The sequence below is a fragment of the Vitis vinifera genome, chromosome 7, assembly GCF_030704535.1.
Source record: "Vitis vinifera cultivar Pinot Noir 40024 chromosome 7, ASM3070453v1".
Classification (NCBI taxonomy): Eukaryota; Viridiplantae; Streptophyta; class Magnoliopsida; order Vitales; family Vitaceae; genus Vitis; species Vitis vinifera.
The window spans coordinates 31052728-31066956 of record NC_081811.1 but is presented as its reverse complement, the minus strand read 5'-3'; the positions used below and the strand labels follow the sequence as shown (position 1 = coordinate 31066956).

Below are 14229 nucleotides of genomic sequence, written 5' to 3'. Positions count from 1 at the left end.
CTCAACCCTAATCCTAAAACAGAAACATAACATAAAAACAAAACTCAAACCTAACCCTAACTCTTTGTTATAACTCTTTGTTATAATAATACATGTTGTATTATTATAAGCTATCAAAGGAGGAAGAAGAGGTGGGTTGGGGTTTTGGGTGTTTTGAAATGAAATGACCATTTTACCCTCAATCACATGAAGAGCACATGCACCTTTCATCCAAAAATGTAACATTATTGCTCAAAAAATGTACATAGCATATAATTATAAAGCATGAAGGGTTGGGGTTTTGAGTGTTTTGAAATGAAATGACCATTTTACCCTCGATCACTTAGAGAGCACATGCACCTTTCATCCAAAAATGTCACATTGTCACTCAAAAAATGTACATTGCATATAATTATAAAACATGAAGGGTTGGAGCTGAGTGTTTTGAAATAAAATGACCATTTTACCCTCAATCACATAGAGAGCACATGCACCTTTCATCTAAAAATGTAACATTGTTACCAAAAAAAATGTACATTACATGTAATTATAAAGCATAAAGGGTACATTACCTCATTTTGAACTCAATAGGGTAATGTGCAAAAAGCGATATAGGTTAGGAGGGCAAAGTATAATAAACCTTAAAAATAATTTATAAACTTCAAATCAATTGTTTATTTTTCTTTACTCTCTCTTTCCTTTTACTTTTCCCCGACAATTTTCTTCACATTTTTTGGGAGCCAAACATAACTTGATGATAAAATTATTTTACATGAAGATTCATAACCCAACAAAAACAGTTATGATATAGGGAGAGAAAAAAGGCCTGGAGAAAAAAATTACTTGGCATACAAATGAACTCAAAATATCTTGCCCAAAAAGAAAATTAAAAATGATATATATCATGTGCTAAGTACTAATAAATTAAAACTATTAAAAAAAAATTGGTACTCCGACATGATATAAAGCTCTAGTTGAGCGAAAGTCTCAGAGTTTTGAGTCCTCGCCATCGAATCCTATAATAGTGTCATCAACCAATATTCGTCAATTTTTCAAGAACACAAAGAAGACGAGCAAGGAACATCCCATACCACCTAGAGTCATCAACCGACGCCTATCAATTTCTCAAAAACCCAAGAAGTTCAAGGAAACATCTAATACCTGGTGTCATCAACCCACACCTAGTTTCATGAGCCGATACCTATTAATTTCTCAAGAACACAAAAAGGAAACATTTGATACCCAGTGTCATCAATCGATACCTATCAATTTCTCAACACAAGGAGGTTGAGCAAGGAAACATCTGACACCTAGTGTCGTCAACTGATGCCTATCAATTTCTCAAAAACATAGGAAGGTCCAGCAACGGAACATGGAGCATACCCACTAAACTAGAGGATGAAAGTAGGTAATTGGGTTCAAGTCGCAGATTTACAAGGTTGAGCCTAAGATGGCATTCAGAGAGCATAATCAAACAGATCAGGGTGACATAGTCATCTATTCTATCAACTTATCGTTTCGTCAGCAGCTTCAACATAATATTATACATGCATTTACAAGTGGGTGCAAATCAGTTGGTAATACTATGCCAACATTCAACTCTCTTATGTACGGAATAAAACAAAACGATCAAATTAATGCCAAAACCAGCTACAAGTTAATATTTGAGTTTCAGCCCATTGGTCTCTTTCCACATTTGAACATTTTAAAAAAGATTTCTTACGGTTAACATTGATCAGTTTGTCAAGCGCATGTCTGGTATCCCTAGAACATCTCCCAAGTTTAAGTTGTTTCTCATGGTTCTCCGCCCGATTCCTCCATTGCCCTTCCTCATCATTGCAGCAAATTCCCCGTAATCTATCTGTCCATCCTGCAACACAAAGCCTCAATTAGCATAAAGTAGGTGTGCGTCTCTTTCATTTTGTTATATTTTGTGAACATCCATATCTGTCAGGTGCAGTATGGGGACTGACGACAGATAAAGATCACAGGATCGATTCAAAAAGAATATTCCTGATGAGATTCAGTAAGAAAATGCAGATACAAAACAAGGTGGAAAAACTGCATTCTTAAGCCTTATGGTTCACTCACTCACCCCATGGCATGAGAACATGCTCTTATATATATATTTACATGACGTAAATTTTTTTGTCCCCATTGGGGAGTGGAAACACACTTTTCCAATCTCTTCCCTCAAGATTTTGCAATTTTGCATACTGAAAGTTGAATTGAAGTTTTAAGATAAAATTTTTCCATTTTAAAAATGAATTAGAAATTTTACAGATATAAGCAGTTGCATTTAAACCAAACACAAGAAACAAACTCACATTATCTTGGTCAATTTCTTTGATCATGTCATCAAGATGGGCCTCACTTAAGCCAAACTCTTTACAAGCTTGTTGAAGCTCATCAATGGTAATGTAACCACTTTTATCTTTGTCAAAAAAGGAGAATGCTGACACCAAATTTTCCTCCCTCTCCAACTTATTCAAGTGCACAGTAGCAGCAAGGAATTCCCCATAATCTATTGTTCCACTGTTGTCAATGTCAGCCTGCCCAACTCACCCAAGAAAGAAATTATTATCGACTGTTGAGCTCAAATGACCATACAAAGCAAGAGACATTTAGAACGACAAAAGAACTAATTGGTGATTGGAGAAAATTTGTCTTACTGCATTCATGAGATCCCTGATTTCAGACTCCATTAGTTCAGAGCCCACTCTTTTTAAGCCATCTTTCAATTCATCAAACGTTATTGTTCCACTATTGTCCGTGTCTATCATTTTGAACAACTCCCGCAAACCACCAATCTCCTCTTCAGAAAGCCCCTCTGCTATGACCTACAAATGGCTTAAAATAATATCAAACAGCAATTTACATAAACAGGCATCATGCAACTTTTCAATCAAACCAGAAAAATTAGATGCAAAGAATTATGACATAATTGGACATGGAGAAGTGACAGATCTAATTCCATGGAATCAAGACTTGAAATGTAATTTTTTTTTTTTTTTGATAGGTATGAAGACTTGAAATATAAATGATTTCCGGAAATATTTAGTTGAGTTTTTATTCCATTGGAAGTTGTTCAAGGCTGCCAAAGTAGAAAGGCATTGTTTTCATTCTTCCTTGTGATTGCAAACCGATTGGAGCCTGCAGTTGGAGCTTTGGTCTCTTGACCTAGCAACATGGTACATGGATATAGGCAAAGAAAGTTGCAAAGCCATGGCTTCACGACTTCATGTAATACCAAGGACATTTCTAAAGAACAAGAGAATCTTCACATAACTTATTGAATTTCTTACAGATTTTAATGGAGCATGTTAAGAGAGAGAGAGAAGAAAACCTTGATTCTCATTCATTGTATCTACTTACAATTGAGAAAATATATATATACAAGGCTAGGAGTCCTAACTACCATACATGTGACCTATATTAAAAAGGAAAGATTGTACACTATAAATTCATTATATTCAACAGAGCATATCACAGCTTTGCAACTGCATTTGAGATTCTTAATTTGAATATTTTTTTTCTTCTAAGGCATGTGATCCCCGGGGGTTACTTCTAGCTGAATAAAAAAAGTACAATATTTTAACTTTTTCTATTCAGTCAAAAAACAAACGCCATCTAAGTTCAACATTTAAATTTCAAAAGAAGTTTTCAATTTAATCAAACACCACCTTAGTGTCTCCAATGGGTCAAGTTGAAGAGACATTATAGCAAAAAATTGATCATATGGGATAAATTTCAAGCATTTAGAATCAGACTATTAATGCAAGGACCTCTTTGGAAACTATTCTTGATAAAAGCTTTCTATCCTTTAGAACAGAAAACAATTTTTTAACTTAAAAAACACAGTTTGACAAATTTTTGAATCAAAATAGTTTCTGAAAAAATTGTTTTGAAAAACAGGTTGTTTTTTAGAACAAATTTAAGGTATTTGCAGGTGTGTTTTATAGAGTATTATGCGAAACAATTATAGATATGGAGAATACTTTGAAAACTTAGACATCATACATAAATAAATGCACAATACCTTCACAAATAAGCCAAGAAAACTATTTTCCATATTTAAATTCTCAAATAGAATTTTATTCCTAAAAACAATTAAGAAATACTTTGAAAACTTATACATCATACATAAATGCACAATATCTTCATGAATAAGCCGAGAAAACTATTTTCCATATTTAAATTCTCAAATAGGATTCTGTTCCTAAAAACAATTAAGAACTATTTTAAAGAATTGTTATCAAAAAACAACCATTTTTTTTTTTTAGAACTATTTTTAAAATCATTGCCAAATAGGCTCAGATTCCTTTAAATCAAACAATTATAAATGTAGATCGCAAGGCAACTACTTGTGTAGGGACACTAGGAAACCTTACCAACTAGAAGCAATATTGAAGCCATTCTATTATACTATGGACAAGTCCATATTCTCCTCAAACTATACCTTTTGCATTGGATCCACAGTAAGTACTAAGCTTTTGCTAAAGTAAGAAGTAAACCCCACCCCATCCCATCCCATTTGGGAAGTAGGAACCTAATCAGCATCAAGGGTGACACAAGTGATCTTTGTGACAGTGTGCATCCAGCTTAAAAGGTGTTACAATTAACCTAAGGGATGTCTGACCGACTCCAGGCCTCAATTGAAAATATGGACACAGAGACCAAAGAACCAATCTTCACTTTATTTCTTCTCCATTTTTATTTTTCATAAAGAGGTTAGTAGAGAATGCAGTCTGACTAGTGAGAACAAGAGAGAAACCAACATAGTATCACCAGCCACAAGAAGATATGAAGCAAAACCACAGACCAAAGGGCACAGAAATCCCAATATAATCTAGAAAATATGAGAGCACTTTGTTCGCTAAGAAATTCACTTCTATGTTCCCAAGTATGGGAAACTAAGGAAAAGAAGAACCAGTCATTGAAGAACTACAACCATCACCAAAAAGACAATGGAATTGACATCAGCCCCCAATTTTACCCCATCGAAGATGGTATACTTATCATTATCGACCATTCTTTGTTAAAGCTTTTATACCCTAAAAAATAACTTCTGGACTTCCTTTCATCTCACCATTCTTCATTGAAACTTATTCTTACTGGATGTGATTAATGTGCAACAAGTGCATGACTTTGTTTTACCTCCCATCCTAGCAAGTTCATCCATCTATCTCCACATCCTCTGAGCCTATCTTATCTTACAAAATAAAATATTAACAAATAGCTTCCTCTCTAGCACAATCTTATCACTCAAAATACCAAAAGGTTCCTTGATCAGCATGTGCTTCCAAAAGATGGTTTCAAGCATTATCCTCACTCACCTTCCCCATATAGCAAGGCCCTAATACAACTCAATAACATAGACAACTGGATACAAATTGGAACTGACTTTGTACAATGGGAAAAAAGGCACAAATGTTCTGAGAGAACACCAGAAGTAATAGAACAATAAAAAACACAGCATAAAGCAGAAAAAAGGAAGTTCACTATGTATAATATGTACTAAAAGTTCACTACATGAGCACAAGGCATTCATCAAAAGAATAACACGTAAGACATTGAAGCACAAAGCCCACGTATAATCTCATGCAAGTTGCTTCACACATTTTCCACAAAACTGAAATAAAAAAACCCCTTCATTTCAACATCTAGAATTGGGAAAGAAAATCAAGGTTTAAGAAACTAATCAATCATAAGTATCTAATGGATACCATATGCAATATCACATATTAGAAGTAATAGAAAGCTGGCATCAAAATTCTAGTATTGCACCTCAAATCATAAGAAGCACCATCACTATCAAGCATCACTATGAAACTCTTCAGCCCTATAAAACACATTTGGTAATCAGAAAACAAAAAACGGTTTTTGTTCTTAAAAACAAAAAACATGATACTTTCAGAGAACATCTTTTAGTTGTTTTCACTTGTCTTTCGAAGACTATTAAAAAAAAATAATTATACAAATATGGAGCATGATAAAACATAAAACACTATGAATAAAAACTATTTTTAAAATTAAAAATATAGAAAACAGGTTTTCCACAAACTTTTGTTCTACAAAGCATCAAAAACCGTTTTCAAAAACTATTCCCAAAAACTATTTTTCAGAATTATTTTTTAAAACACTTCGAAAATAGAACCTTCATTTATAAAGGTGGTACAACTAGTTCACATGATATTCAACTGAATAAATGTGGATGCACCTATACAATATCATTGAAAGAGTCCTTAACAATGTAAGAAAGCCATCATATGTAATTATAATAGATGAAAATATAGTTATGGAAACCTTACACGCAAAGCCATCTTTTTAAGTTTGTTCATTGCAGAGAACTGCTTCAGGCGTGATAACACTGCAGAATCAAGAGGTTTATCTGGGGCCATTCTATCATCTACGACCCATGGGTGGGCTGAAAAAAAAAAAAGTCACTTTATTTTATTGACCTCACAAAGATCGATCAGCTTTATCCATGCTAACACATGGTTAACTTTGATCTTCTAACATGTCACCTTGCTTATCACCCAAAAAAACAAAAAAAAACTTACAAAGGACTTCATGAGCAGTTAGCCTTTTCTTTGGATTCCTATCAAGCATTTTCCGCAATAGTTCCTTGGCAGTTTCTGAAATGCAAGGCCACGGTTCAGATTCAAAATCTAACTTTCCTTGTAGTATCTGACGGAAGATTCCTGTTTCAGTCTCTGGGGGCAACAAGAAATGCAAAAACAGTAGGAGTGGAATTAGAAGTAGAAAGAGGGAAATTTTCAGTAAAAAAATTTTAGCAACCATCTTACATGGAGATATACATTATACAAGTACCTGCCCAAAAAGGTGGAACCCCACTAAGTAAGATATACAAAATAACTCCCGCACTCCAAACATCTGCTTCAGGTCCATAATGCTTGCACAACACCTCTGGTGCAACATAGTAGGGACTCCCAACTACATCAGAAAAGGTTTCACCTGGAAAGAAAGGAAACAGAATTCATCAGTTCATGTCAAAAAGAAACAGAAATCCAGGTGGGAGTAAGATAAAGCATAAGATGGTGAAATGTGGGTGTAGCGACAAAGATGGGTTGAGAAACAAACATACTTGGATAACATACTAAGGAACGCATGTCTGTATAATTGATTTAAAAAAGGTCCACAAATTTTATCAAACACTGATAAAAAAAAATGAGAATTCTATCAAACAAAAAGGGTGATGGATGATTTTAAGTTCTACACGGAGAACCCTTTTTCTTATTCTAAATAGGAAAAGAAAAAACATGTATAGATTGCCAAAAGAAAGAGAGTGAGTGACAGAGGGAAATGGAGAGGGGGAGAGAAAGAGATAGAGAGAAAGGAGTGGGGAGAGGAGGGGAGAGAGATGGGATCCAATCAAAAGTCAAATCTCAAAAGAAACCCAAGGCCCCGACAAAATCTTAATTTTCTGCAAAGGAAACCAAATGCAATTGATTGATGATTTTTCTTCAGGTCTAAACATGAGTGTGCCCATATAGGCAAAAATAGGTAACTCTTACAAAATTGTTTCTCCAAGTTCAAAATTAAACCACCCATTTCTAGATGTAACTCAGTCTTTCCAACAATGCATCTTTGAACCAAGAAAATTAAATGAATTATTTGTATTTCAAACAACAAATCATGTAAGTAGATTGTTCTAAATTAATCTAGTCCTTCTGGCTTCCATAGTTGAAAGTTGAAACACAAGACACTCAACTAGAATTCCCTAACAAGAATGCAATCCGGCCCTCTAGCCTATGAAAGGGAAAACTTTATCATCAAGCAGTAAAAAGAACAACAGTGCCAGATATTTGTTGTTTCCCTATTCACCAAAAGAGAAAGAGAGAGAGAGAGAGGGGGGGAAGGGAGGAACAAAATCAACAATGCCCTGTTTTTTTCTTTCCTTGTTTTTCTTTAGCACTCCAATTCTTTACCCCCATCCCAAAATAATGTCTTTGAGAAGATTAAGTTTAATGAGTAATCAAACTCGGCAAACATATCATGCAGAGTATGACAGTAAACAGAAAGAAGTTGTATAAAAAGTAATTGACACAAACCCACAAACAACAAGTTGATCACATGAAGAAACAGAAACAGCCGAATCAGAAATCATTCACACAGAACCTGGATACAATCTTCTCCTTTCAAGAACATGGTGAAAACAACCACCCAAATCATAAATCATTCACAGAAAACACAAAAACATAATTTTTTTTTCTTTCCAAAAGAGAGTAGGAAAAAAAAAAACCCAAATCAAGCAACCTAATGAAAACAACACAGACAAAATTAGAACTACTAAGGCAAAAGATCAATCCATCTGAAAACACCCAACTCATAAATCACAAGGTCCAAGCCCATCATTTCCCTCGATGAAATTAATAAAATAAAATAAAATAAAAATAAAAAGAAAAGAGGGGGAATAGACATAACAGAATTAGGACAAATAGGCCAAAAGATCAATTCATCGATACAGAAAAATTAGGACTAACAAACCATAGGATCAATTAATCTAAGACTGATCGAGCAAACACAAACAGAAATCAGAATTCATCCAAAACAAACCGAAAACAATCATAGAAAACACTATAATCGAAATAGGAAAAAAAAGTAAAAGAATGAACCTGGCTTATAGAAAACAGACAACCCAAAATCAGTGGCCTTGAGAGCAGCATCCTCAGCAGTGGTATCAAACAAGAAGTTCTCGGGCTTGAGATCCCTATGCATAACCCCAAGTGAATGACACCCCTCAACCACCCCAACAATGGTCTTGATCAGCTTTGCAGCCTCTCTCTCACTGTAATGCCCCCTCTGCACAATCCTATCAAAAAGCTCACCTCCCTCACACAACTCCATGACCAAATGCACAAACACGGGGTCCTCATAGGTTCCCCTGATCCTCACCACATTTGGGTGCTCAGACAAGTGGTGCATTATCTGAATCTCCCTCCACACATCATCATAGTCCTCCTTGCAGAAGAGCTTCCTCTTTGGGATGGATTTGCAGGCATAGTTGTGGCCCGTGGCCTTGTCTGTGCACAGAAATGTTGTCCCAAACTGCCCTTGACCCAGCTTCTGACCTATGGTGTACAGGGTTCTCAAGTCTTGGGTCTTGTAGGGGAGGACCCATGCCGGTTTTGTGGGTTTTGATGGTGCTCCTGCGGACGATTTCTTCATTTCTGGGGGAAATGGGCAAATCCCAGAAGCCCTTCTCTCTCCGGTCGAGGGAAGGATGGAGAACGGAAGACTCTCTCTCTAGATTTTCTCTCTCTAGAAATCTCTGTATTTATATACATACTTAGACACATCTTTTTCTCTCTCTAGACTTTTTCTCGCTCCACAGTGGAGAAGGTAGGGTCTGTTTGTCAATTGCCATCAGAGATGATAAATTCTGTAGAAAATGTTAATTTTAAAATTTTATTTTATTTTGCAAAATATAACTACAAAATTTTAGAAAGTATTTGAGTAAGCAATTTTAACTTGTACAGCTATTTACAAGACTTTTCAATCATAAAAAAATTATTATTATTATTATTTTAAAAATAAATATATTTTATAATAATTTAAAAAAAAAAAAATTGTTGGTTTTCTCCCCTTAATTCACAATAAATTCAAATTCGAAATTGCTCCTCCACAATTCCTTGATAACCATGAAATGATGGTGGCATGTGGGATATGGACAATAAATAATTATAGTGCATTGAATAATGCTATAAAAACAAATAAATTTATAAGCTAAAACAGCATTGAGTTGCAGAAAGGGACCCACCACATCATAAATCCCAAAATTTAATGCAAATTTAATTTAAAATTTTTCTTTTTCTAAAATTTTAAACTAATTAAAATGAAAAATATATATATATTCTAATTTACTCCAAAATAAATATTAATTTAATAAAATTTGTATCATGTTCATAGTTTACTCCAATCACAATAATGACATATTGTCATAGAGTCTTTTCTAAGTTCGAATATTATATTTAAATAATTCAAATCACTTAATATTGTTAAAACAGTTTTTTTATTCAAACATTTAGATAATTTCTTGTAAATGTTTCGATAATATGATCATATTCTTTGTATTATAACTATATTCTTTATACATTTATCATTCTTTAATTATAATTTTTTTTACCTTAATTATATTAAATAATATGAATTTTTTAATATTAATATTAATTATATTTGTTTATTTTTACCTTTACAATAAAAAATAGTTATTTATAAAACCAAAAATGGATTTTGAAGGAAACAAACGATATTGAAAAAGACAAAGTCAAAAGTCAGAGTCAGTGGGCAAGTTGTATGGCAATTGAAAGTAAAGTTTAAAATTCATAATAGATGGGAACGAACCAATGAGAATTTGCCACGTGGATGGATAAATGTGGGAATCTCTTCTCTGTATCTCACTCGACGCCCTTTTCCCTTTTAAAGCTCTCAACCAACTTGCATGTAGTTTAACATGGAAAGCCCACGCAATCTATCTCACATTTGGGCCCATTGTTGTTATTAGGATTTTTCCATGATATCAAAAAGTCGTCACTAAGGAAAAAATTGGTCCAATTGAAATCATCAATTTATACTTCAATTAAAATTAAACCAAAATTAAAAAAAAAATTAATCAAATCAAGCTTATAAAAAATATTTGATTAAAAATTTTCAAATATTAAAAATATTATGAACGCTTTATATAATTACAATCAAATGATTATTTTAAAATTTGTTGAACAGTAATTTAAAAAAGTATTTTTAATCTAAAAAGCATTTTATATAAAAAAATGTTTAATAAAATCTAAAAAATAATTTATAGGTAATTAGAAGTACTGTCAAACGCTTAAATTAGAAGTATTGTTAAGCGTTTTTTAAAATAATCAACGCTTAAATTATAAGTATCGTCAAACGTTTTTTTAAATGATCAACCCTTAAATTAGAAGTACTATCAAATGTTTTTAAAAATGATCAATGCTTAAATTAAAAGTACTATAAATTTTATGCATTAAATCTAATTAATATATACGAAATTGAATTGTTGATGAAAATTAGATAAATTCGGAGGGTTTTTGTTTGATTAAACCGATTCTTTCAATTTTGTTGGTATTTGCTTATAACCCCAATAATAGATAATCAAAAGTGATGATTTTAGGGATTGACCTTTTTTTTTTCTTTTTTTTTAATAACTTGACAATGATCTAATTTCTTGGCACTAAAGTCTTAAGTCTTTGCCATAAGTCTTAAATAGTATCTTTAGTCATTAATATTAAATAACCCAAGTCAAAAATTACAAATTTTCAAATTTGATATAATTTCAAACTCATTTGAATATTTCAATTTTACATTTAAAGATAAATCCAAAAGCAATAATAAATAAAATGTAAAATAATTATGTAAAAGAACAACAACACATATTGTCCCTTCTTAATATATATATATATAATTTAAAAAATAGTTTAATAAAAATAAGAAAAATTATAATTTTTTCATAAATGTTAATTGTTTTTTATCGAGGTTAAATGGAGAAAACCAAATTTAGTTTTTAATTAATATGTCAATATCAATCAATATGTCAAAGTGAATTTATTATTAATAGATTCAATTTAATTATATCACTTGATATTAATATATTATTTTTAGTAAAATAAAATATTTTGATGGTTTTTATCTACTAAAAAAACGTTGAGAGTTGAAGAATTTGATAAAAGTAAATATGAAATAAAGTTATTTATCAAAGAGGGATGAGGGATGAATGAGGTTGTTGAGATTGTCCCTTGGGCACGTGAATTTGCAGAGAATAAAGGGTAATCGACAAAGTGGGAGCCACGCGCATATGTTGTGGAATGAATCCAACGTGTACGACGCATATCCTCTGCAATCACAATTTACTAGAATTCCACCTTTTTTAACTGCACACTTTTTTTTTTCTTTTTTTAATCATGGTGTCAAAAATCAAATTAAACGGACAAAACACATAGAATATAATCGAACAGATCAATGGATTTTCAAAATAATAGTTTTAATCTTTTAAATATAAATTCGAATTACTTCTGATCCGAACTTTCTACGATAACTATTTAATTATATTATTAATTTCGCGCACATTAACTAGAAAAAAGTCTTTGGTTTTTATGGGAATAAACAAAAAATTGTAATATAAAAGTTTATCCATCTTTTAATTCATTTTTTCTAATAGTTTTTTTAAGTTTTGTTGTTCTAATTATCAATGATAACAGGCAAGTTCGGAATGGATTATTCTGATTCCAACCTCTTCTCATTTATTCAAAATAATTTTCATTCTCGTTCTACTGAAAAAAATTAAACGGGATGAGGCGGGTATAAAAAATTCTCATGTCTGAGAACGCCTAACTCTATTTAGCTTTTTTTTTTTTAAATAAATAAATTATTTTAAATTTGTTTAGTTACATTAAAATAAATATTTTTTATAAATAATTAAAATATTATATTTTTATAATTTATTTTATTGAAAAGTATTATTATTATTATCATCATCATCTATTATGTATTAAAAATAAGAAAATAAAAATTAATTTTTAAAATAAGGCAGAACAAATCAATACTTAAACTTGCCTCAAACCAATCCTGACTTTTGAAAAAAATCTCAAACCTTTCCAAAACCCATTTTTTAAAATTTTAAACCCGTCATATTAGGGATATGACAGGGACCCAAAAAAACTCAAAACTATAAGGAATTTTGGGTCAAAATGTCCCATTTGGCTACAAAAAATATACCTTTCAGACCCATTTTAAAACTTATATTCAATGTGACCTATTTTCCATCATGTCAGTACCACATCATCCTCTCATGAAAATGAAACATTAATTGCCAATTGAGGTTTAACTTAATTATATATATATATATATATATTTATGATATGACTACTATGTGGCAATAAAACAATTATTTTGAATATAAGTTTAGTAAAGTGGTTAAATTTATTTATTTTTTCTTGTAAAAAGGTTATTTTGGCCCAAAACTCATTGTTTTGGTTTTTTTTTTTAAACAAATTTCTCTTATTTAATAATAGTTTTTTTATTATTTTTAAAGTCTTCTAGCTTCTTGTAAAAGTCCTAAGGTTGTGTTAAAATTTGATTAAGGTCTTTATTTATAAATTTTCAAGAAAAGTCGACTTGCTAATTAAGGTAAGTAATCCAATTTGACTAACTAGATTGGTTTAGCTAATTTATGCTATGTTGGTTTTTAAATCATTTATCATTGGATTTTGAGGTTTTGGACTCTTTATGCTTCTAAGGTAATAAGTTGATTTTGAAGATTTTGAAAATGTTGAGTTAAGGTTGAAATGGTTTTTCCATGGACATATTCTAGGTTTTGGATGGGAAAATTCTATGGTTTTAAAGATAAAAAATTATTTATGATAACTTTATGTTATCAAAAAAGGTTTTGAATATAAAGAGTTAAATCTCAAATTTGGATTTAACTCTTGATTCAAATATATGGTTTCATATTAGTTGGTTTTCTTTGGGCTATATTCCTATAATCAAAACAAAAAGTCAGTCATCCATAATTATTTTTCCACCTAACCAATTTGTTAATATATTATCTTTCCCTTTAATATGTTCAAATTATGGTTTAAAGCTAATTAAAGAGTTCTTGAATTTTATTCATCTTTTTATAAATAGTTTTGAAATTTTTTTAGGGTTTGTTTGATAATTGTTTTTGAAAATAATTCCGAAAAATAGTTTTTGAAAATTGTTCTATAATTTTTGTAAAATAAAAATTTGTTTGAAAACCTAAAATATTTTTAACTTGTTTTTAATATTTTTAAACATGTTTTAAAATAATTTTTATACCTAGTATTTAATTTTTAATCATTTTATATGTTTGTATAATTATTTTTTAAAATAACCTTAAAAAAATAATTGAAAACAAAAAAAAAATTATTTGAAAACACCTTGTTTTTTATTCTTAAAAACATAAAACAATTTTTGGTTTTTAAGAACAGAAAGCAATTTTTGGTTGTTAAACTTGTTTTCTGTGTTTTTTGTTTTAAAGAATAGAAACATGTTTTCAAAAATAGTTTTTAAACAAGCCCTTACTTTAAAAGAATTTCTTAGAACTTGTTTGATTGTTGTTTTCAATAACTGTTTTTTATTTTTAGAAACAAAAAATATTGAAAACATGTTTGAGAAAAGAGGTGTTTTTTGTTTTTTGTGTTTCCCTAATTTTCAATTAGAGAACAATAACAAAATGTTTTTATTGGT

General features: G+C 31.0%; 1 protein-coding gene across 1 annotated transcript; it reads right to left on the bottom strand.

The window, feature by feature from the left end:
* Nucleotides 1–1446: 1446 nt before the first annotated feature.
* LOC100240787 (calcium-dependent protein kinase SK5) lies at nucleotides 1447–9353 on the bottom strand. Its single transcript, XM_010654741.3, has 7 exons — nucleotides 8619–9353; nucleotides 6814–6957; nucleotides 6543–6695; nucleotides 6291–6406; nucleotides 2652–2819; nucleotides 2307–2531; nucleotides 1447–1849 (listed from the first exon to the last, which is right to left on the bottom strand). Exons 1-7 carry the CDS (start codon nucleotides 9169–9171, stop codon nucleotides 1715–1717), a joined length of 1494 nt encoding a protein of 497 aa, XP_010653043.1. The 5' UTR covers nucleotides 9172–9353; the 3' UTR covers nucleotides 1447–1714.
* Between the last annotated feature and the right edge of the window lie 4876 nt (nucleotides 9354–14229).